At 34.7% G+C, this 24,067-nt stretch overlaps 3 protein-coding genes across 8 annotated transcripts; all 3 read left to right on the forward strand.

Moving 5' to 3' along the window:
* The first annotated feature begins 2,684 nt into the window (after positions 1-2,684).
* On the forward strand, positions 2,685-14,658 carry LOC145600139 (replication factor C subunit 1-like). Of its 4 annotated transcripts, none has more exons than XM_081656031.1 (23): positions 2,685-2,762; positions 3,052-3,111; positions 3,206-3,328; positions 3,611-4,060; positions 4,189-4,256; positions 4,475-4,550; positions 4,645-4,706; positions 4,794-4,942; positions 5,750-5,904; positions 6,005-6,187; positions 6,275-6,393; positions 6,467-6,674; positions 7,401-7,454; positions 7,588-7,757; positions 9,256-9,346; positions 9,620-9,801; positions 9,933-9,972; positions 11,258-11,382; positions 12,850-12,922; positions 13,068-13,160; positions 13,238-13,481; positions 14,047-14,103; positions 14,187-14,658. In XM_081656031.1, exons 2-23 carry the CDS (start codon positions 3,109-3,111, stop codon positions 14,342-14,344), a joined length of 2,883 nt encoding a protein of 960 aa, XP_081512157.1. In that variant the 5' UTR covers positions 2,685-2,762; positions 3,052-3,108; the 3' UTR covers positions 14,345-14,658. The 4 variants fall into 4 exon arrangements, with proteins under 4 accessions (XP_081512157.1, XP_081512160.1, XP_081512159.1 ...); XM_081656034.1 differs by having other exon boundaries at positions 13,238-13,475; XM_081656033.1 differs by lacking the exon at positions 2,685-2,762 and adding an exon at positions 2,805-2,896.
* A 692-nt stretch (positions 14,659-15,350) lies between these two features.
* LOC145600140 (uncharacterized) lies at positions 15,351-19,213 on the forward strand. Of its 3 annotated transcripts, none has more exons than XM_081656037.1 (6): positions 15,351-15,499; positions 16,408-16,487; positions 17,314-17,781; positions 17,873-18,101; positions 18,353-18,442; positions 18,825-19,213. In XM_081656037.1, exons 2-4 carry the CDS (start codon positions 16,425-16,427, stop codon positions 18,083-18,085), a joined length of 744 nt encoding a protein of 247 aa, XP_081512163.1. In that variant the 5' UTR covers positions 15,351-15,499; positions 16,408-16,424; the 3' UTR covers positions 18,086-18,101; positions 18,353-18,442; positions 18,825-19,213. The 3 variants fall into 3 exon arrangements, with proteins under 3 accessions (XP_081512163.1, XP_081512164.1, XP_081512162.1); XM_081656038.1 differs by having other exon boundaries at positions 15,354-15,499; positions 16,403-16,487; positions 17,873-18,109; XM_081656036.1 differs by having other exon boundaries at positions 15,355-15,499; positions 16,403-16,487.
* A 1,435-nt stretch (positions 19,214-20,648) lies between these two features.
* LOC145600883 (photosystem I reaction center subunit II, chloroplastic) lies at positions 20,649-21,872 on the forward strand. Its single transcript, XM_081656741.1, has 2 exons — positions 20,649-20,973; positions 21,308-21,872. The coding sequence occupies exons 1-2, from the start codon at positions 20,709-20,711 to the stop codon at positions 21,676-21,678; spliced, it is 636 nt and encodes a 211-aa protein (XP_081512867.1). The 5' UTR covers positions 20,649-20,708; the 3' UTR covers positions 21,679-21,872.
* Positions 21,873-24,067: the final 2,195 nt, after the last annotated feature.

Here is a 24,067-nt window from a genome sequence, read left to right on the forward strand (position 1 = left end):
ATTATGAGTATCAAATATGATCATGTACAATTATGTTTCAATGAAATGTATATTTTATATTTAAGCCTCAATTATACTCAAATGAACAAATATACATATATGATCATAACTTTATCTATAAATGAACATTATGAGTGTCAGATTTGATCAAACACAAATAGCATATTAAACAATCATAAAACCAAATATTATCAAATACAAGTAACATATTACACATGATTATAATATATTTGTAAATGATTATTTACCTTGGAAGTGGAGACATTTTTAAATCCGTACCAATTGACTTGTCAATATCTTTTAAAAGTTTAGGATCTACAATTGGAGTCTTTTCGCGGTTTTTGTTCAATTTTTCTAGTCTTGACTGAAGAGGTACATCATCATCTTCATCGTCTCTGTTTTATTTAAGAAATTGTTAATCTTTTAATTGATTTGTTAATTTTCAGTAAAATTTTACTACAATCGCAATAATATGAACAAAAATTAGGGTTCATACATAAAATTGAACAAAAAAATTGATCAAAAATGAACAAAAATTAGGGTACATACATTTCTTCAGAATTTTTCACTGATTTACTCGTCTCTGAAGTGTTCTTCTCCAAAGTCATACTATAATTGCAAAAAATTGAACAAAAATTAGGTTTCACATATAAATTCGCTCTATAATTTTCATCGCAAGAAAATGAACAAAATTACTTACTCTTTGGACACATTTTGCTCCGTTTTTCCAGATTCTTCTTGCATGTTCTTCTCTAAAGTGTTTTTTTCCAAAATCACTCTACAATCACAAGAAAATGAACCAAAATTAGGCTTCATACAAAAAAATTGTACTAAAATCGCAAGTAAAATGAACAAAATTACTTACTCTTTATCAAAATGTTGCTTCGATTGTTTAATTTCATCTCGAATATCAGACATTTGAAGCAGTTATGTAGTGTTTTGAAGCAATTTTGCAATAATTTGAAGCGAATTTCGTCCGATTCGACGGTGTGATGAGAGAGAAACTCTAGAGAAATGAAGAAGATGGTTTTTAGAGAGAGAAAATGATTTGAAATGGATTTTTTTTTTTTAATATATATATATATGTGGGGTAGGGGAAGTTATTTCTAATTTACCCCAGTTACTGCGGTTAGTGGGGGGTGAGTGGGAGCAATTACTGATTTGTGGGGGTAGGGGAAACATGTGAAACGATGTGTTTTGATGGGGGTGTAGGTATTGGTACCTACACTAGGGTGTAGTGTATACCGATTACATTTAATCAACTCTCCTAATTACCTTCTCATTCCTCCCTAATTTTTTGAACCCATAAACCCTAATCTGAATCACTAATTTACACCCTAATTATGTTAATGTCGTTCAATTAAAACTTGTAAACAAATACAACAAACAATGAATTAAAAGTAAAGTGTGAAACAATACATGAATTATTGAGATTTTGTGTTCAATTGATTGAGTATGTTCTCTTGGATATTTTGAGTGAGAATGGAGGAGAAGTTGATTAGGGAGGAGAGAGAAGGTAATTAGGGGAGTTAATTATGTGGGAAAGTGAAAAAGTGGGCCCAATAATGTCTTAATTGGACGGAAAATGTTAATGGGTAGTGCCACCCAAACGTTTTGTAACTTTCGGGTAGTTCTAAACATTATTTTTAAAAATGGGTATTTGTTCACAAATGACTCTATCTTTAGGGTAGTTCTAGACAAAATTTCCTTAAAAGATAGTATAAGTTAAGAAAAATAAAAGTCAAAAAAGTCAAGTGTGTTAATTATTTAGAACGAAAGAAGTAAAAAATTTAAATCAACTATGATGACATTTTCGGCCAATTTAAATTAAATCCAATAAAAAAAATAGTCCTTTTGGAAGTAGGGTTGTTTAAATCCATACAATTTGTTTTTGACTTGATTTGAAAACTTTAATCCAAAATTCTAGGTATTCAATTCGGTCAAATATTCGGAAAAAAACTCTAATATTTGGATCGTTTATAGTAGTCAATACGAGTCACATATTTCCAATTCAAAATTTTGGATCTTATATTCGAAATAGAACAATTCTAGTTGGAAGGTAGTTATATGTAGCAATTGACAAATAATGATCTTTAGTTTTGGAAGCAATATCTAGTTTCCAAAACCATGAAAATTCCCATTTAGAGGAAGAATACAAGTTTAGGTATGAGCTAACCAAATTGATGACTTAACAGTTAAGGAAGGGCCTGTTCTCATTGACTAAATTTAGCTGAATTGAGCTGAACTGAACTGAAATGAATATTTTATAAGAGAAGGAAACTAGGAGCTGAACTAAATTGAACTGAACTGAATTTCCACGTAAGAGAATAGGGCCTAACTCTCCACTACTATGAACCATAACCTCTTGACATGGTTCATCTAACTAAACATTTTCCAACAAAGGTATGGTTTTAATGTTTTGAACTTTTTGAGGGAGTATGATTAATACTAAAGAAAGAGCACCACCATCCCAATATCAGTTTTTCGTGATAAAGTGATCAGTCGTTATTAAGTGCATTACTTATTAGTAATTATGAAGTACAATATATCTTCATCAATTGGTTACTCATTGTATTAGTTATCACAATATTTTTCATAATAAAATCAATAACGGTAGATGTAAAATCATTGATTTATTTACGAAATTGCCACTTACTCATATTTGAGAAGTTTTTAATTTTTGTGTCGGGTTACAAGTGTACTGAGAAAAGCTCAAGGCGCTCACAGGAAATACTAGAGAAGCGGGAAAAGCTTCCCACCAGGTTTCTCTCTCCTACACAACCCCTTGCATAAATTAGGGTTTTTGCTGTTAATCTTTGATTATGTTCTTGAACCCATTTAAATTCCGCATGATTTCTTGACGATTTCTTTAAATTTCATTGCTTTTCTAAACAAGGTTGAAGAAAAGTCAATACTTTATGCTTCTGAAATTCTTTAATTCTTGATTCTTTAAACCCTAAAACCTTCTAATTTTACCCCTTTGATTATTGTGCATTTTATGGAATTTGCAATGCTGATTATGAAAATGGGGTTTTGTTTGTTCTTGCGCAGATTCAATTGGGTTGGACAATTTGATAGAATTTCATTTGTAATTCTTGCATTTCAGACATGGTGAGTGTTGTTCATGTATTTGTATTTCAATAATGTGTTTGCCAAAAAAAAAAAGGGTTACTTTAATGTTGAATTATATGTAATTTGCAAGCAGTCAGATATTAGAAAGTGGTTCGTGAAGAAGCATGACAAGGAAAATTCCAATGCTGTGAAACCGGCCGCTGCGAAACCGGCATCTGAAAAACCTTCAGCCACTACTTCTGAAACCCATAAAGCGGTTAGTCAATTGATAGTTGTTAATTGACAGTTATATATGATAGTGTGCCAATTTATCAAATTGTTGAACTTAGGTTAGTTGTTTATTTTAATGAGTATAATGTGTTGAATTTGGTTGTGTTGAATGATATCTGAAATTCGTATTTTAGTCGAGACTGTTGGTTTTGAGATTGTTGTTTCCCTATTAGGTTAGGGTGTTTACAAAAATCTGTTTGCTCATGATTGATTTTGGTGAAAAAAAGTTGTGTAGTAAATTTATATGCTCGTGGTTATTGTTTGTTAGGGAGGTCAAGAAAGTGCTGCTCGAAGGAAAACAAGCAAATACTTTGATAAAGATCAAGAGAAATCGAAAGTTGGGACCCAAAAAATGGAGGTGCCTGCCAAACCTTCACCTGTGAAGAAGGTTCACAAATTAGAGGAGGAAAATGTTGATGATGATGATGACGACTTCGCTCCAATTAGTTCCAAAAAAAAGTCAGTTGATGCTACTCCTAGCAAAAAGCAAAAGGGAAGTTCAGGAAGGGGTATTGCAAAGAAAAATGTGGTTGTTGAAGAAAGTGACGAGGAAATGGATGAGGTAAAGGAGACTCCAACGCCTGTCAAATCTGCTGGAAGGGGTCGTGGTAGGGGAGCAGCACCTGCCAATGCTGCTAGTGGAGGAGGAAGGGGACGTGGACGAGGCGGATTTATGAACTTTGGTGAGAGGAAAGATCCACCTCACAAAGGAGAAAAGGTATTGAATTGCTGATCATGTGATTTCTCATTACAACTGTCTTATATAGTGAATGTGGTGGTATCCAGTACTTTGAAGTGTGTCCTCCTTCATCTTCTCTGATTGCTCTTGTCCTTTTCTTCGGCCAGGAAGTTCCTGAAGGTGCTCCTGATTGTTTATCTGGGTTGACTTTTGTAATTTCTGGGACACTTGACAGGTATAGAGTTTAAGATATAGTCCATTTGATATATCCTTCTGTCTTTTGATTTTTTATTTTATTATTTTTGGGACACTTTACAGGTTGATTCTTATCTTTTATGAAGTATCTTTTAAGATTTATGCTCGAAGGATGCTTATTGGTCTTGTCCCAAATTTGTATATTTTGTGATAATTGTGTATTAGTGACATCTCCTAACCTCTATCTTTGCCTTATAGTTTGGAAAGGGAAGAAGCAGAAGATTTAATCAAGAGACATGGAGGTCGTGTTACCGGATCTGTTAGCAAGAAGACGGTTTTTTCCCTGATCTATGACCATTATATTTTGTGTTATACTATCTTTTGCCCTCACAGATATTCTTGCAGTTTACTAAACCTATACTTTACAGAATTTTCTTTTATGTGATGATGATATTGGGGGACGGAAATCTGAAAAGGCGAAAGAATTGGGGTTAGATTCTTCCTCTCATATACTGATTCAGTGATTCTTCCATTTCAATTTTTATGACTTCTTACTAGGGTTTTACTTTGTATGCAGAACACCCTTTCTTACAGAGGATGGTTTGTTTGATATGATCCAAAAGTCAAAAAAATCAAAAACGCCTGATCAATGCAATTCAAAGAAACCATCTGAAAGCACTCCGTCATCATCTGCAAAGAAAATTCAGCAGAATGTGGTTGTGAAAAGTATGCATGAAAAGTCTTTGTAACTTATATTTGATTTTCACTTTCTTGTCCTGTAGGCTGTGCTTTTGATTACATCTTGGATTATGCCATGGAACTTTTTTTTATTTTTTGGGGGCAAGGGCATGTCATATCGTATGTTTGTAGTCTGTCAATGAGATTTGACGCTGAATATTGTAATTAAGGTTACCAATAATGATTTTAACAGCCCTAGTTTTTTTGCATCTAACCATAAAGCTTACAGAAAACACGTAATGGGATGTTGTGGCTGGGCAGGACACTTCTCTATAGCCCCCTCCCCCCTCTTCCCCCACCACGCACAAACACACCAACAAAGAAAATAGGGATCAACACCTGTAACATGGAGCCTCTGGTTTTGAAACCCATGCTCTCACAATGGAATTTTACTTGATTCTTAGTGAGCTAAGTGCTGCTTGTTGAAAAAGAAGTTGCATTAAGACCTGATTTATATGCAATTTTACAATTTATACCTGATTATGACAACTGCATGTTGAGGACTCCATAGTATTATGGGAAGATTATGTTGATTTATCTAAGATGAAGAACATTATTGATTCAATTTGTGTCAGAAAGTGTGTGAATAGGAGATTTACCATAATCTTATCCAAGTCTAAGCAATATTAATTAGGAACAATGGAGCAAAAGTATACTTATTCATATGTTTCCATGTACCTTGGCATTAAACCATTGGTCTTTTCCTGTCTACTATTATATACGTTAGCTCCATTATTTGTATGTTGATCATTTTAACAACTCTGATGTGAACCTTTTGCGATTTATTTGTTGCAGAAGCTGATGTGGGAAGCTATTCTGCTAACAGTCAGGCTCCCAAGTCTTCAACACCTGCTAAGAAAAAGGATTTGTCAAAGCAAGGTCCTTCCTTGACATGGACAGAGAAATACAAGCCCAAAGTTCCAAATGATATAATTGGCAATCAAAAGCTTGTATGCCCTTGTTGATTGCACTGGTTCATTATTTCCCATCCTCTCCATCCTTCTGTAGAAATTCAGAATGACAAATAGTCTCTGTCGTTGCATGCTGTAGGTTAAAGATCTTCATGATTGGTTATCACATTGGGATGAGCAATTTTTGCATAATAAAGGAAAGAGGAAAAGGGAAAGCAATTCTGCTGAGAAAAAGGCTGTCTTAATGAGTGGAACTCCTGGCATTGGGAAAACTACCTCAGCAAAGTTAGTTAGTGAAATGCTGAAATATGAGATAATAGAGGTAATACCATCATCATCAATTAAATCATTATCATATGTAAATATTGGAATTTTTTAACTGTCTCTTCTGTCTTTCTTATGCTTATAGGTTAATGCCAGTGACAATCGTGGAAAGGCAGATTCCCAAATTGGCAAGGGAATTGGTGGAAGTACTGCAAATTCTGTAAAGGAGCTTATTAGCAATAAATCCCTTGGTGACCTGGATAGGTTAGTTTTGTACATTAGGTTAACTCATTTATGTGACGTATATTCCTATTAGTTAATTTGAATCAAATTCTAGGTCAAAGCACCCCAAGACAGTTCTTATCATGGATGAAGTTGATGGCATGTCTGCGGGTGATCGAGGTGGGGTTGCGGACCTAATTGCTAGCATCAAGATCTCCAAAGTTCCAATTATCTGTATTTGCAATGACCGCTACAGTCAGAAGCTGAAAAGTCTAGTAAACTATTGTTCTCTGTATAATTTCCGGAAGCCCACAAAACAGCAGGTATGATTAGTTTGTATGTGGCACACTGGCAGTTTATGGTTGGGCCTTTTTAGTAACTTATTATGTTATGTGGTCTTTATAGTAATCATATAAGCAACAAACTTTATTTATATTTTATGTTTGAGATTTTCGTCTGTAAATTTTAATACCCCTTTTTAACAAGCAATGGTTTGCTTATAGCTGCTGAGTGATAGTTTATAAATCTTATAAGGTATGTAGAACTTCATCTTGTGAGCATATTGAAGTAATTATCCTGAAATTTAGTTTTTTCTTTCAAGTCCTTGGAGTTATAATATATTAGTCAGGGATGATGTAATTTCTCATGCCCCACATCTCGATTTCCTAATTTTACATAAATTATAAATAAGGAACATTTCCCCAAATTCTATGTGAAATGAGACAGGTTTTCAATAATGAGAATAACACTAACAAATAAAGATTTGAGTATACAAACAAGGATTTAAAGTCCTCACAAAGTCCTTATTCATTTTTTTTTTTTTTTTTTTTAAACAAGGGGGGTGTTATGTTCCCCAGTAGGTTATGCCTTATTCATTTGACTGCTATATCAAAATCTTTAATAATAACATAGCATAGAGATTTTCTTTATAGCACGTGATGAAGAGATTTAAATTTCATTGTATGTCATGTTGCATTCATAAGACAATTAATTAATTGTAGAATTGAGCTTATAAAAGAAATTTTCTTATAAATATATTGCTATGGCAGATGGCAAAGAGGTTGTTGCAGATTGCTAATGCAGAAGGGATTCAAGTGAACGAGGTGCTTGCTGCCTCCTTTCCGTTTTAATTTATTGTCTCTTTCCTTATTCTCGCTTCCATGTTTGATTACTTTCCCCTTTGTCTAAAGAGTAGGATGGCCAACTGGTTTGTGTGATCTGAATTTGTATGCACAGATTGCTTTGGAAGAGCTGGCAGAGAGGTGTAATGGAGATATGCGCATGGCCGTGAACCAGCTGCAATATATGAGCTTATCCATGTCAGTTATCAGATATGATGATATTAGGCAGCGCCTTCTTAGCAATGCTAAAGATGAAGACATTTCACCATTTACTGCTGTTGATAAGTATGTAGCAATTTGCTTTCTTTTTTCTCGATTAGCTAGCTTGTGTGTAAATGCAAGGTGACATGGCAACAGAAATTGGAAATGTATAAACGAAGATTTTTGGAGATGCATACAATTAGGAAACATAGAAATGAAAAATCTTTTTGCGTAAGAAATCCAGTATTGTTGTTTTTATTAACAGAAGGAGAAAAAAAAGAGGCTAATGCAACGAACTAGCGTGGTGTTGATAAATAAAATGGACGGAAGGTTGATTTGGATAGAAAAGCTTAAAGCTTGCGTACACTCGTTAATGGCTTTAGGCCATCACTCTCCACTACTCACTACAATACCTTCTGCCTAAACTCTCTACTCTAGACTACTACTATTTATACTACTACTACATTGCATAAGTGGCAACAATGCCTTTATTACTACAAGCACTACCCTTGTCCTCTTCCTATTTTGGTGCAATAACAAACAAACAATTAAAGGTGTTTTGTCCCCTGCTCAGTCCTCTGTTCCTTTTTCTGCTGCTGCCATGGTAAGTTGTTGTTGGTGCAAAGCCCCTGCTGCCCTCACTGTCTTCTGTGGTAGGTAAGAGTCACGGGAGATGGGAGATGGTGGGAGTGGGTTCATTGCAGCTAATAAAGTTAGTTTAGTTTATTTACAGAGGTTTTAGAAAGAAAAAATGATTTTGTGACTTTGAGGATCCTGTAGGGTGAACAAATTGGTAATCTTTCAAAGAAATTGTTTCTCCTTGGGCTCTCTTGTGTTTTTGATTTTCAAAGTTTCTTAGAAATAGGACATGACCTTGAGTCCTTGATACCCAGTGACCAATGATATTGCTATGCGTGAAAAAGTTGAATGGGGATAATATGGAGTTTGAGGCATGAGGAGCTCCTGAAAATCTGCAGCTCTTAGAATTTGTTGTTTGGACATTGGAACTACTAAAATTTCTCTGTTTCTATGTTTCATTTATTGTTGTCTCTGTTTCTTATGGATGTTCGTAGTTGGGGGGAGAAACCCATACATCCCCCATGTGTTGCTCTGTTGCCTGTAATCTTATACTCTAATCTTTTACATTTACCTTGATATACACTCGGATGGTAATTTTGGACTTTTGGTTCCATGAGTGGGCATATGGTGATAAATTATATTGGAGGATAAATCGGCAGCTCTTCCTGGCTTCTTTTTACCTCCAAGGGTTTATGGGACTTCCTGGCAAAGACTGAATCTTTTGACGAGTGTATTGAGGAAATAAACTTTAAACAAGAACTTCTTTTGACACACCCCTATAAGGAAAACAAAATTATTATTATTGTTATTGTTATTATTAGTGGGTACTTATTTAACATAGAACAATTTGAAAAAAGAACTGCATTCTATATGCCCTTTTAATTATCTGTCACAGTCCACTTTGGGGGAGAGTGAGAGCTTGATTGTCTAAGGATTATGATTGTCAGGTTATTTTGCATCTTTTAAAGAAGTTTAATAAGCTTCTTATTGCATTTACTTGTAGGTTGTTTGGTTACAATGGCGGGAAGTTGAGGATGGATGAACGGATTGACCTGAGCATGAGTGACCTTGATCTGGTTCCTCTTCTTATCCAGGTCTGCTCTTCTCTTTCTGAATTAATTAGCTGGTATTTTTGTCATCTCACTGGATGTTACGTGCACTGGAATTGCTTATATTGCATATGAATCTGTTTTAATGATGGAAGGAATTTGCTATTGTGGAGTTATGGTTACACTTAATAGCTTGCGAATTGTAGATGCTCGGAAACTCTCAATTTTATTGATTGACTAGTGCAAATATAAATAATTGATTGCTTATGTGTGAACTTGTGTTTATTTCTGCACTCATTGGTGGCCTATGTGTGACAGGAAAATTATATTAATTATCGGCCGAGTTCTATAGGGAAAGATGATAGTGGGATGAAAAGAATGAGCTCTCTTGCCCGTGTTGCTGAGTCAATTGCTGATGGAGATATTATTAATGTACAAATAAGGAGATATAGGCAGTGGCAGCTCTCTCAAAGCAGCTGTGTTGCTTCCTGCATACTACCGTATGTGCTCTGAAATCGTTATATTATATGTTGGTTGGGGTAAAATATGTTCTTTGAATAGAATCCCTCTATTTCTTCTCCTCTAATTCTAAACTATGTTTTACCTCTTTTATCCCTTTTCTCTCCATTAGGGCCTCATTGATGCATGGACAAAGAGAGATATTTATGCCGGTATATGTTTTCTTCTACTTTTTTTTTTTTTGGGAATTTTACCTACCTTTGTGCATGTACTTTATACTGTGGAATTTCACCTTTGCTGTTGCATTACCACTGGCAGGCAAAATCTTGAGACCCTTTTCTCTCTATTAAATACATTCTAGATGATAGACAACTTCCATATATTTCCAAATAGAAATATAGAATGAGAAGCTACTTTAGGCCTAAAGCCCAAACAGGTTAATAAGAAAGAAAATGCCACATGTTGAGAGAGACAGTACACAAAGGTGAAAAAGAGAATTCAACTGCATGAGATGAGATAAAATAACTGCCTCATCCACCTGACAGAAACTACTATGACTGAACAACGGTCATCTCTGGAAGTAAGTTGGCTGGACCACAGACCGCTGCCTTCAATTTGCCTGCCTCCCACAACTAAAAGCCTCAACATCTTTTTTTCTATTAATAATGAGTCTTATCATTAATTGGATTTTTCTCGTTTCCTTGTGACGTACTGCTAGGAATTAGCATGGTTTCTGGCACGATTACAGCTTAACAATGGCAGAAATTAGGGACTGAAAATGATGATTGTAATGATAATATGTGAATTACACTAATCCAACGATAATTCCACTTTCGAGAGGTGGATGCTCTCCTAACATGAGCTTTCGAGAGGCTCACTCTCTCCCAATAAGAATCCTCACAATATTCAGCATCATAATTACTCCTCCTAATGAGGTCTATTTATAGAAAAAGTCTCATAACTAACTCTAACTTATTCCTCAAGACACTACTAATAGGCTATGACTAATGTGCCCCTCCCTCAAATACTGATTCCTTGCACGTACCCATGTGCCACCCAACATATTTGATTCAACTTTAATATCTGGGCTGGTTTTGGGTGGTATTGACCTGGCTATGGTGGTTAAAATGCGGTGTTTCTAGTTACATAGCCTTGTACTAACGTCCCATTGGGGTTTAAGTTGTGTGTAACTCCAGTAAGTTTAAGGAGATGTAACTCACCAAATATTCATTCTCTTCTTTGATTGGAAAAACTTGACAACTGACAATCTCTATTTAGCTTGAACTTTCCTCTTAATCTGGTTCCAAGGTTAAACTGCCTGCATATTTATGTTGATAGCTTTATTTTCTCGTGTTTTTCCATCGGCCTTCTTTAGATGACAGTGAAAACTCATTTAATTACATAATTTTCCTATTACTTTGTGATAATCTAGCTGGACACCTTGTTACATGTAACTGCTTTAGTCATATGTGTCAGAGACTGACATGAAGTTTGCAGGGTGAAAGAAATTTCAACAGGTTTGGTGGTTGGCTTGGGAAGAATTCAACTATGGGAAAGAATTTAAGGATTTTGGAGGATCTTCATGTCCATATGCTTGCTTCTAGTGATTCATATATGGGAAGGTAGGTTGAAGTGCTAAGCTCTTCCATGTGTTAAATCTTCTAGATGGTTCTTGTGCAGCAGCTGGACACATACTATTACACTTTTAGGGAAGGGTGTTGATTTCTAGTATTGTGTTGCATGGTATCATCTAATACTTAATTTAAGGGCTATACTTGTCATATTTTTATTAATTTTTGTTAAGAGTATTATTCTGTTATTGAATCTGTAAAGTGAATCATGTGGTGGTCAGCTTGTCATTTTAAAAATGAATAGTTGTATGTTTACTGAGGCAGAATTCTTGTATAAGATTATTACGGTATTGGTTCACGAGGAAACATAATTTCTATTTCCCAGTGGTTCATAATGTATTGTATTAAGATACATAAGGTTATTTGCTTGAGTTTACCAGAATTATTGTAGGTATTTAGTATAAATATCCTCAATCTTTGTATGATTAAATATGGAGGTCAGTCAGGTCATCAAAGATATAATTATGCATGTGCATGGCAGGGTTCCTTTTCACTTCCTATGTACTCCGTATATAATTATTGCATGTAGTGCATGTTTCTACTGTAATTCACTCTTAGTTTTTCTTTCCCAAGATTAGTACCAGATTTTTAAAGAGGACAGATGATGGGGCCATTATAGAATAAAATTGCTGTCATGTAGCATTTGTGGTAACATTAAGTATTTGCATGGCTGTCCCATCTTGTAGCTGCCCCAGTGTAAGTAGACCGACTTAAAAAATTATATGCCTTTGCATTTAGTTACTATTTTGAAGTAATTTTGAGTATGTACACCTAATAAATAGAAGTTAGCATTCCACGACTTAAGTCCTGTACCAGAAAATTGAATTCTGTACTGTGTTATATTGGTACTAGTACACACAAGGCTTTGACATTTGATTGCAAAATGTTGATGCCTTAATATAATTGCCAGTAACAGATTCTATCACTCTTTGTTAGACATGTATGTTCTATTTAATTTCTAAACACATGCTTTCCTATGGAGACTGATGTGGCTGTTCATTGAATGGAATATTCGGATTTTATCAAGCAATGGTTTAAATATCAGACTTAGTTTGATTTCATGGCTGCATTTTGCAATCGGCACAACAGGCTTTTTGCAATTACATGCAAATGCTTCTTTCATGTAATAGCCTGTATATAATCTGAATTCCTGTGATGCGGAGAAGATTTTAGTGGTTTCATCGCCAAATTCATTGTATATTCTGCATATCTCTACTTCAAATCTTTGTTATGGTTTCGTGCTCCTGTACAAAGAAGGGAATAGTGAAGAAAATGCTTGATTACTTTTCTGTGTTACCTTTTCACCTACCTTAAACGACAGTGTAAAGTCTTTTTTGCTGTTTGTTTCATTTGATCTTTATTTTCTAATATACTGCATTGCATTTGAAAGCTTTCCTTGTTTTCCTTGATTATGCTGACAGCATATGTATAATAGCTATCTTATTTAATGATATGCAGGGGAACTTTACGTACTGATTTCCTTACACTTCTTTCTAAAAAACTAACTGAACCACTTCGGAGTCTTCCTAAGGTTAGGATCTTTTTAAACACTTGAGCATTTTATGTTCAATTTCCCAATGCTATATATACTGTCAGTTCTATATTTTTTTTATTTGGACATAATACTCTTGTAACTAGCAGTTAACAGCTGTGTTTTCCCTATTATTTATTCACAGGAGGAAGCTGTAAAAGAAGTAGTTGAATTCATGGATACTTACTCATTAAGCATGGAAGATTATGACACGCTTATGGAGTTGTCGAAATTTCAGGTATTCTACCTGCTACAATACTGTTTCTTACTCTGCTGTTTATAATTTCTCACAAATTTTGATTTGTACTTTGTTAGGGACACCCTACACCAACTGATGGTATACCACCAGCAGTAAAATCTGCTTTAACAAAGGGATATAAAGAAGGTAGCAGTTTGCGTGTGGTGCGAACAGCAGACATGATCACCCTTCCTGGTTTGAAAAAGGCTCCTAAAAAGAGGATTGCTGCTATCCTGGAGCCGGTTGATGAAATTGGAGAGGTAAATGGTGATATCAATGAGGAAAATGAGGAAGAGGACACTGAAGATGCAGAAGGTTTGAGTAAGCTTACACCTTTTTTTGCTACCCATGCCTGCGAATATCAATAAAAGGATTTTCTTAAATCTGAACATCTTTTTTTGCTTGTTTTTCTCATGTGTGTATAAGTTTTCCAAGTGACCTGATGAGTTGGAGTCCGATTACACTTTTAGCCCTGATCCTCCGTCTCTTAATAGTTTGAATCAGTATTTTTGTGTTCTTTTAGCTGCTCAAAAAATTCAGTTCTAAATGTCACGTAGAGTTGTTTTACTTCTTGTCCATAAACAAGCTTTGATCCACAATCTTGAATTCTGCAATGTATTCATGTATTCTGCAAGTTCCTAGGGACATGCTACAACAATAGTTTGTCCTGAATCGCCTTTGGGCCTTTTGTTCCTTCCATCTTGTTAGGCTTTGTCCATAAAGAGTTTTTGTATCTATGTTACAAGGACTTGTGATAGTTTGTCAATCATTAATAAGCAGGTCTTGCTTACAAGTCCTGCTATGATATGTTTCATGCATGGTTGAACTCTTTTAATGTTTACTTCATATTTAATATGAAATGTCATTTGCTTGTCATCTCTTCCAGAGGACGCTAATGGTGTGAAAAAACTCAAGCTGGATCTCGAGAGTAACCATGCTAAAGGTCAGTTGTAATTTTCTTGGCTAGCTCACTATATGGGCTTGGATTTTTAAATCTATATCTTTAATTGGTTGGTTGGTCTCTAGGGATTCAAGTTCAAGTGGACTTGAAAGGTGCTGGAAGCTCTGGCTCCAAAAAGCCGCAAAAGGCCTCGGCAGGAAGAGGCAAGGGAGGTGCTGCCGATCCAGGATCAGGAAAGAAAGGTGGCCGTGGATCAGGATCTTCTGCCAGGAAAAAGAAATGATAGAGATCAACCATCTGAAGACTGGGAATTTGCTGGTTCATTGTGTAAATTGTGCTTCCTATTTTTTCTCCTTTTTTGATTATTACTATTGTTAGGATTCAGTGATATGCATAGCTTTGGTGTAATTTTTCCGAAGGGTTTAGCCTCGTTCAAATTCTAAACCGCAGTTGCCCTATCAAGGTTTTGTCTATATGTGCTGATAGGATGAGCTGCTCCGAGCTTAAAGCTATGCATCAATGGACAATAATTCAAGGAGTATGAAATGATCATTCAGGTTTGGCCGGAACATAAAATGTTTAGTTCACGAGTTGGTATGATCCATACGAGTTTATAATTAGGATTAACTAATGTGTGGTTATGAGGAGGATTCAATGTCTCTTTTATACAAGTACAATTTATACCCCAAAGTATAGTATGAAACAATTTTATATAAGCACAATTTTATACCTACAAACATGTTTTAGTTATCAATGACTTGAGTAAATTGGGGACAGGGAATTTCTCTATATTGTCTATCCTAATTTTTTTTATTTTTTACTTTTTTTTAATGGGGACTATTTATTGTGCGAGCATCAATTTCCCTTGTTGAGAAACATCGGGAGAACATCATTTTTGTCCTCCATCTTCTTCCTCTATTTTCGTCTTCCTTCATCCTCGTGAGTCGTGAACCACCACACCATCATATTTCCAACGGCAAAGCAAACAAAAAATCATAAGAAAATTGGAGAAATTAAGGCGTAATTAATCCTAAAAGGTAGGGTTTGTCTTCCTCGTCAATTGAAGACGCTCTTGAACTTCGATTTCTCCATTAAAAGTTTTTGAATTCTAATGATAAAGGTGAGAGAACAGAGGAAGAACGGGAACTAATGGAGGAGATGAATTTACTATTTTCACCCCGCTTACATACTCAAAATAACACAAACACCCAAAATAAATAAACATAAACATAAACAAACAATAATTAAACACCCAAAATAAATACTCCTATTTATTACGTGTCATTTATCTTCCTATTATGTTTTCCTAATTTATTCCTTTCTCTTTAAACTTTTATTTTTACGCAGCACCTCTTCCTCCTCCATTGAAGCGTACTCTGAGTTCTCCATTAAAACGGCTTCTGAGCTTTCTCTCCTCCATTGAAGCAGCTTCTGAGAGGTAACAAAGTTTCTTCTTAATCATTTATTATCAATTTTTACAATCTAGGGTTTATTTTCACACTATTGTTACCTTTTTAATCATCAATACTCCAATTAAGAGTTCTTCTAAGCTGGATTATTGAACTATTGGTTGGAATTACTGAATTTATGAATAATTTAACAAGATGATTTGTTGCTAGAATTTTTCTGTGTGTAATTTAAGTTGATATTCATAAGCGAGAAGAATTTTGATGTTTGCAATTTAGGTCAAAATAAAGCATTAATTAGGTGAACTCATGGAAATTTTTTCCCATAAGCAATGAAATATGACTATAATCAGTAGAATTTCAGAATTATGAGTGTGTAGTAGCAAAATGAGGGTAGGAGCACAATAATGAACTGCAAATTAAACTTGATTTTGGAAAAATGACAGTAGGACCGGCAGGAGCAGTCTACTCGATACTGGTTCAGATTTACGTTCCGTTCACTTCGATAATGGACCTTTTAGAAGGGACTTGAAGTTCAGGACCTAATTAGTTGATGAAGTTGAACAACCGACCCTTTAGAAGGGACTTATGTTCCGTTCGAATTTCATTACCTTAATGATGCTAGTTAACCCTATTGGAAGCCCAATGCAAGTATTTTCCGGTGCTACAGGGCAACTAGCAATGGAATCGAGAAGGCGGAATTGATTGTTGTTATGTTTATGAAGGACATTTTGGTATTTTAATGTGTTTGAGTTGTTTGTACACATGATTACATGAACATGGATTCTTATAAGCTTGAACCCAACATGGTTTACTGTTGTCTGCCTGGTTTTATTTTCTGTCTTGATAGTTTGATTTGATTTTCTCGATTTTAAAAAATATATCTTCTGGTATTGTATGTCATTTTAAGTGTATTTTGTGACAATTTTTTGAAGCTTAGAGACAGAGTAAGCAGCGATGTCACCAGCTATGGCGGTGTCCTGCTCCTCACCCCTCCTCCACCCATATTATAATCAGCAAGTAAGCATCTTGTATTTCTTTACCTTGTATGTTCTTCCTCCCCCCAAAGAAGGGAACTAGTTATTCTACCTCCAAGTATCTTGTTTTGGTGTATTACTTAACAGTTTCAAGAATAGCCGTTGACTGATTGCGATCATGATATGTGCAAGTTTTGAAAATGTTATTAACATGGAGTATAATAGCTGGTAACTCTGTTTCCATGTTGCAAAAGGAAAAATGTGTATTTCTTTCCTTCCTTCTTTTAAGCTTTCTGTTTTGTTGAACAAACAATAATTTTTTTCCTGAGCTTTAAGGTGCAACGTGAAGAATTATTGAGATTTTCTATACTGTGTTATGGACACTTTGGTTTTCTGATCTATTAAATGGTTTGATTAGTAATGTTATAGTAATATTGTTGTTTAATGGTGTCACTAAAACTAAAGAAGTTGCACGACATTATCATTTAGAAATTTCACAATATTACTGTCCGATATGCAAAATGTTAAACTAATTTTGTTGATGTTTTGGAGTTTTAAATCCTTATTTCATTGGCTATTGTATGTCCTTAGTGCCTGAAATCTGGATTTAGGTAATCTTTTATCGATAGGGATATAGAAATCCTTTGAGCACCTGTTTGGTTCAGCTATATATGTTGTTTACTTGATTTCCTTTGGAACAATCTGTTCAAGGAATTTTTTTGTATCACATGGTGGGGAAGATCTTTAACCTTATTTTTAAAGAAAAAAAAAAATGGTAATGTGCAACCCTTGTTTTTTTTTTTTTTTTTTAGCTCTTCAGCATAGTTCGTTTTCTTCAAAATTAAGTGAAAGGTCATTGCCTTTTTCAGGGTATTTCACATCGATCAAGTGGGTGCCAGCCTTTCTTCCGACCTGATTCTTTAAATGGAAAAGGCAGCTTTATTACTTATAAAGCAGGTCTTGTAGTTCAGAATACAAAGCCAAGCTTCTCATGCTATGTAGGCATGGCAGATGGACATTCCTCTGGTGATCAGGGGAAATTAAACTTGGACCAGATGATGGACAAGGCCAAAGAAGTTTGGAATGGCCTTCCCAAACCAATCAAGAACTTCCCTTGGAATAGAGTACTAGATAGTTTTATTCAACTTATTCTTGATGTTGCAATTGCTGTCGTCAAATACTTAAGTGCTCCTGTGCTGGCTGTTACCTCCCTCAGTGAGATGTCTTACTGTGCACATGAAAGGAAACTGTTTCTTGTTCCTATTCCATTGGTTCTTGGGTTTGCTGTTGCTGGGATCTTGAAAGAGACAGCACAAGAACTATCTCCTCTTACCAAGGTCATTTATAAAGACATCTTTCGTTAAGATTTGAGCATGCATAATATGATTTATACATTTGTCTCTAATCATTTCAGTTTTGGATCAACAGGATGCTGACGTTCCTTGGCATATGATTGCAATTGCTATTCTTCTTGTTCTTCTTAAGTTGCCTGGGCCATACTACCCATACTGGGGCAGAATGTTTATTCCTCATTTTGCAAATGGAGGGCTTTTAAGGGTTTTTCTAATGATGTATTTCTGGTACCAAAAGCCCAAAAAGAGCCAATTGTTGCAAGATGCGGAGAGTTCAGATCAGAATTGAGTATATTTTATGATAGGTATGGTGGTATGCTGTTTAACATTTGCACATGAGTATGATGTTTCTTGTTCTTTTTATCATGGATCCGTTGGACTTAAAACAAATGAAGTCAAATTTCATTCTCCCATATTTCCATATATTGAAAGATGTTTTGAAATAAGTATGGCTCTGTTGAAGTATTTGTTGTCAATTGTGCTATAGGTTGTAGTATCCTCTATTATATTTTCGGACACCTTTTTTTTTTCCTACATAATTGGTTCAATGCCATAGGAGGAGGGCCCCTGGAGATGCATTAGGAGGTGGAGGGAGGAGCTGCATTGAAACAAAGGCGGGGGATGGAGGTGTTTCTTTTTCATAGGGGTAAACTCTCAACTCTTCTGATAGGTTCTGAAATTACCAACATTTTATGAATATTATGATTATTTGTGCACTAATACAAAATTGACTAAAACTTTGTGCCAGTGTGGCACATATAGAAGTTCTTGTACTAGGTATATATTTTATGATACCTTGTGGTTGCATTGAAATTTAATTCTTGTATTTGCTAGAAATATTCCTAATTCCATTGGAGTTTCCTGCTTTTCTCTTTCTCCCTAGTACAATTTTGGTTTCATTTTTTCATTGATATTGCTCTTCACCAAGGTGTTTACTTTGAGAAGTCTTAAATAATTGATGTGCCTTTTACCATTCAGCCTCTACGACTATTGTAAACATCAAACATTCTGACATCATTATTGTTCAGGCAATCAGGCATGTAATGGGATCAGCCTAGATTACCTCAATGTCAAAACTGTGATCATCCAGCTTAAGAGCGGATGATAGTGACAGAACAAACTTCTCTACAATTGACTGGACTTTGAACTGGCTGCAACGTAATTAACGGACTGTTATGAGATTATGATCATGCTGCTTTAGAGTACAGTGCGATGGATAGTAAATCCTTCCTCCACATTTGATCCAGGTTACCTTTGTTAGATAATTTTGTGTTTACTTAGATTAGTGGCAGCTTTTTTGTTCTTGAAACACTAGAATATGATACGCAAGGCATTCGAGGTTACAATCGTTTCTGGAATTGAGCCCTTTTTATTTTTGTGTTATTCAATTTCAACCTCAGTTAAATTTTTCTCTGTACATCATCCATGGTCTTTCTTATGCAATATCTAAAAGGAAGAGCTACTCTCTCCCTTTTCGTTTGCTATTTTAAGTCATTGTTTCTTACTGGCTTATCAGGAAAGACGATGCTTGTGGCGTTGACCATTATTGCTGGTTAGACCAAACATCTACACATTGGTTAATAGAGAACCAAAGGCAAAGAAAGATTAGATAAAAACTGCGATTGTTTTACATAAGCATGATTTACTCTTTAATCTTCATCATCACTAGTTAGTTGAATTATACTTTGCATTGTCATTTTTTTTAGTTTTTTTTAGGTTTTTTTTACAATAGCAAAGGCAACTACACTCAAACTACTAATGATTAGAGATAGTAGCATTGTCATTTTTATAGGTTAAAAACTTAAAATAAGGTCATTTTTTGTTGTCCTATACTCCTAGTTTGACAAGATATGTATAGAAACATTATGCAGACTATATACTCATTTTCCAAAATGATTTGGGTTTTTTTTTTTCTCTTCGAGTTCCAACTCAACATCAAGTTTCTTTTTTCTTGAAGACTATATTGTCAAAAAACCTTTAGGCAACTAATAAACTTCGTATAAGTAATATATCTCCCCAAATGTTTAAGGGTTTAAGCTCATATTATTTATTTTTTTACTATTCTATTTTTAACAAAACCAGCTATAGCTTTCCACTCTCTCAGTCTCTCTATTACTTCATCCATATTTTTTTTACACTTGCAATTTTACATTATCTCTTTTTCTCAGATGAACTTTCTTAAGCAGAAATATTACTTCCTCGGTTCCTCCTTTTTTATTTGTTTTATTTTGATTTTCAACATTTTTCACACTTTGCTTTGACCATCATTTGGTTTGGGCAAACCAAAAACCACCTTTTTAGTTAAAACCCATACTTAGCCCAAAAGTCTGCTTTAATCCAACAAATTGTGGATTTGGGCATGAAATATGATATTAAGGCTCAATCCAACCCAATTTTTGTCGCCTCTCTAATTATACATAATGGATAATAAAGTTATGTTAGGTATCATTATATTATTCTTTCTTAATATATATACTTTGTAATTTTGACAAATACAATATAAATTTTATAATGTTATAAACTAATTACTTGATTAAAAGACACTAAAGGTTAGTATCAGGCATTGACATATGTCAAAGTACAGAATAAAAAAATGTACTGAGGCATTGACACAACTCACACAAGTATTTGACATGGTGAGAGATACTTGGGAAAATCTAGATGAAAAACAGTAAAATAAAAAAAAAAAAAAAAAACAAAATTGCAATTGTGGTTGTAAGTAAGCTAAGGCAGTCGGGCCCTCAGTATCAAAAATCAATAAAAACAAGCCATCTAATTGGTCTAACACAAGTACCCTTATCTAAAACTCAACCCTCTAACATCCATCAATACTCCTACACTTATTCATATCCCTTCTTCTTTCTCCACACTCCCTCCACATCCACCAATCCAAACAAACAAAATTAAACAATATGGCAATGGCAACCCAAGCCACACTCTTCTCCCCTTCCTCCCTTTCCTCCGCTAAAACCATCGATCCCCGCCTCACCTCCTCTTTCAAACAACCCTCCGCTCTCTCTTTCGCATCAAAACCCGCCTCCCGCCTCTCCATCAGGGCAGCCGCTGCTGAAGGCAAAGCAGCCGAGACTACCGAGACCGCAGCTGAGGCACCCAAAGGTTTCACTCCTCCGGAGTTAGACCCTAACACCCCTTCTCCAATCTTCGCCGGTAGCACAGGTATTATTAAGAATATAATATCTGATCGTATTAGAAATGTTAATTTATTAGAATTTGTGTTATAACAACTTGTGTATCGTTCGGGACACTCACTAGTATTAAATTTAAAAAAAAAATGATGTGGGTGACTTTGTCACGAGTATTAGGTTACTAGTGTCAATGTTATGGCATGTAACATAACAACTTGATGATCGTCCAGGATACTCACTAGTTATGATTTTGAAGCGGGTGACTTTGTTGTCACTTGTGTCAACATTAAGACACGTAACGTAACAACTTGATGTTGTGATGCATCATTCGGGACACTCACTAGTTATTGTGATTTAACGTGCAGGTGGGTTATTGAGGAAGGCGCAAGTAGAGGAGTTTTACGTGATCACATGGGAATCACCAAAGGAGCAAATCTTCGAAATGCCAACAGGAGGTGCAGCAATAATGAGGGAAGGACCAAACTTGCTGAAATTGGCACGTAAAGAGCAATGTTTAGCACTTGGAACAAGGCTAAGATCAAAGTACAAGATTAAGTACCAATTTTACAGGGTATTTCCAAATGGAGAGGTTCAATATTTGCACCCAAAAGATGGTGTTTACCCTGAAAAGGTTAACCCTGGTAGACAAGGTGTTGGTCAAAACATGAGGTCAATTGGTAAGAATGTTAGCCCTATTGAGGTTAAGTTTACTGGCAAGCAACCTTATGACTTGTAAGTTTTTTATATTTGAAGGTTCATGTAATATGATCTTCATTTGATGGGACAAATTTAATATAAATGTGATTATTTTAGCATTGGGTTGTTGTATTATTATTTCCTTTTTAAAAAGGATCAAACTTGCCAAATATTTGACATCATAATGTATGTGTATTTTGATTTAGATCTTTTATATATATGGTTATTGCAAAACATAGTGATGATTTAGGTGATTAATGATGAATCTTCTTGTTAAATTTTGCTATTCGTTTTTATATTGTTATATCCTCTTGTAAAGGCTAAGATTATATGGAGTGAGACCATGTATAAATACAGATGAAAAGGAGTATAGAAAAATAAATTTGCATTCAATCCAATTCATATACATAGTACATGCCGGTTATATATATAAAACGATTAATAACTAATTAACTCGAGCTATTCCAAGATCTACTATTTGAATTAATCAACTAAACAAACATATGTTTCTAATGTAGGAACTACAAATAATCAATTATCCAACAATGACTTATAACTTAAGTCCTCGGTAATTAATAGAGGTAGTAAATTAGTAATGGATCAAGCTTTAACACGACTATCCGAGTTTGTAATATTGGTGTTGGTTAGCTAATAGAGTGCTCATGTATCATGTTGGCCTACTTCCTTCAATTATAAGGACATACATTGTATATCAACCTTCAATTTAAAAGGAAAACCGCCGTCAGTCGGTTTTAGGGTAAAAACACTATTCAAATAGCGCTTTTCCCTTTAAATCTGATATACAAATTATGTATTTCAGTCTTATTAACTTGTATATTTATTGAGCAAGCCAAATCCATGTTCATTTACATTGAGTATTTGAGTTGGAGAATGTCATTAAGAGAATATCTGTGGAAATTTGAAATTTTAATATAGGGTATTATAAATTTTTACATTGGAAAATTCAAGGTAACTTTACTAACTTTAGATTGTAACATTTTTGTAACGAAATAATATCTATATATAAAATTACAACAGAATGAATTCTATTCTTCTAGCTAAACAATGCTACGAAAGGCCAAATTTTTAATCAGTCAAACAACTAACAAATACTCAACTAATCAAACAAACACAATTAACAAAATGATGATTGATGTGATAGATTAGCTTAATCTAATCATGTGTTAGTAAAAATAAATATTGACCAAGACCTTAGTAGAATTTTCAACAAAGTAAAAAGTGTACATGTTTAGCAATAATAGGCCAGGCTTAATAGCATAATATAAATTTGATCGATCGATCAATTGGGACTCACTTCCTAGATGCTTCATCTTGTTGACGATTGAATTTCCTTGAGACTTTTTTAGCTTGGTTTCCAAGCTAAAAAACCCCTGAAATTTTAGTATATAAACATCAAATTATCAAAGTTTAAGTACATTTTCTCGTTACCAACTTCCTACTAATTATAAGAGCAACAATATTCACATTGTTACTATTTGAAAAGCCATATTCTATTCTATTTGTTAGCTCTTTGACATTAAAGGAAATGAAAGACGATAATAAGGCAACGGGAAGAAACTTTACGTTCACAACGACCATGAAATCATTTGTTACAAGTTGTTTTCATGTTGATAATTATGATAGCAGCAACAAATATGATGTAACCAAGGTTTCTAAGGGATCGGATTGGCCATCACCCGTGTTAGACCCTGAGGGTACTATGATAGCTGCTTCCAAGCATTTCTCTTCGGCTCATAAGGTTCGATTATGAAAGTTGAGGTTAATATTGACGGGTAAGACAGCTTGTAATGAGTGGGTGCGGCCTTGCTTGGTAGTTCATCCTTATTGTTGCCTTTGTGGGTGATATATTGGTAAATTAGGTTTGGATCATGATTCATGAGAGTGAACTGTATTGTACTGTACTATGTGTATATATTTTTAAGTTTACTAGTTGTTGGCCCGCGCGCTACGCGCGCGGTCCCCCAATTTGGTGATTTCGCCTCGGTGATTAGTGTGTAATTAGTCGTTATTTATGTGTTAATGTAATTGTCGCATTTTGATTGTTGATTTTCTTTTGCTTTGATTGGTCAATGTATAATGATCACTTTAGCTATAGTTAATAAATAAGTGCACAAAACTAATGCTTCAACTAAAATTGGAGCAATTTATAATGTAATGTCAAATAATTGTGTTTAAATTATACGGATTTTGCATAACATGTAGCATTTTAGAGTGTATTAAACCAAATTAAGTAATGATGGGAAGTAATACACATAACTTGTTATAAGTAAACAAATAAGTAATGTTACGGAGGGAAAAGATGAGAGCGCTCAATCCCCTTATATGGTGAATTACTCGGTACGCGAGCGATCCCTCAATTTGGTGATCTATACTCAGTGATTAATATGAATTAGTCGTTGATGTATGTG

The sequence above is a fragment of the Chenopodium album genome, chromosome 21, assembly GCF_948465745.1.
Source record: "Chenopodium album chromosome 21, dcCheAlbu1.1, whole genome shotgun sequence".
Classification (NCBI taxonomy): Eukaryota; Viridiplantae; Streptophyta; class Magnoliopsida; order Caryophyllales; family Amaranthaceae; genus Chenopodium; species Chenopodium album.

Excerpts from the sequence above, each read along its gene's own strand:
- LOC145600140 (XM_081656037.1), top strand. The coding sequence starts at position 16,425 with ATGTCACCAGCTATGGCGGTGTCCTGCTCCTCACCCCTCCTCCACCCA. Across the intron at positions 16,488-17,313 it reads ACCCATATTATAATCAGCAA|GGTATTTCACATCGATCAAG; the intron begins GTAAGCATCTTG and ends TGCCTTTTTCAG. Across the intron at positions 17,782-17,872 it reads AACTATCTCCTCTTACCAAG|GATGCTGACGTTCCTTGGCA; the intron begins GTCATTTATAAA and ends TTGGATCAACAG.
- LOC145600883 (XM_081656741.1), top strand. The coding sequence starts at position 20,709 with ATGGCAATGGCAACCCAAGCCACACTCTTCTCCCCTTCCTCCCTTTCC. Across the intron at positions 20,974-21,307 it reads AATCTTCGCCGGTAGCACAG|GTGGGTTATTGAGGAAGGCG; the intron begins GTATTATTAAGA and ends TTTAACGTGCAG.
- LOC145600139 (XM_081656031.1), top strand. Across the intron at positions 9,802-9,932 it reads GTTGCTTCCTGCATACTACC|GGCCTCATTGATGCATGGAC; the intron begins GTATGTGCTCTG and ends TCTCTCCATTAG. Across the intron at positions 13,161-13,237 it reads TGGAGTTGTCGAAATTTCAG|GGACACCCTACACCAACTGA; the intron begins GTATTCTACCTG and ends GTACTTTGTTAG.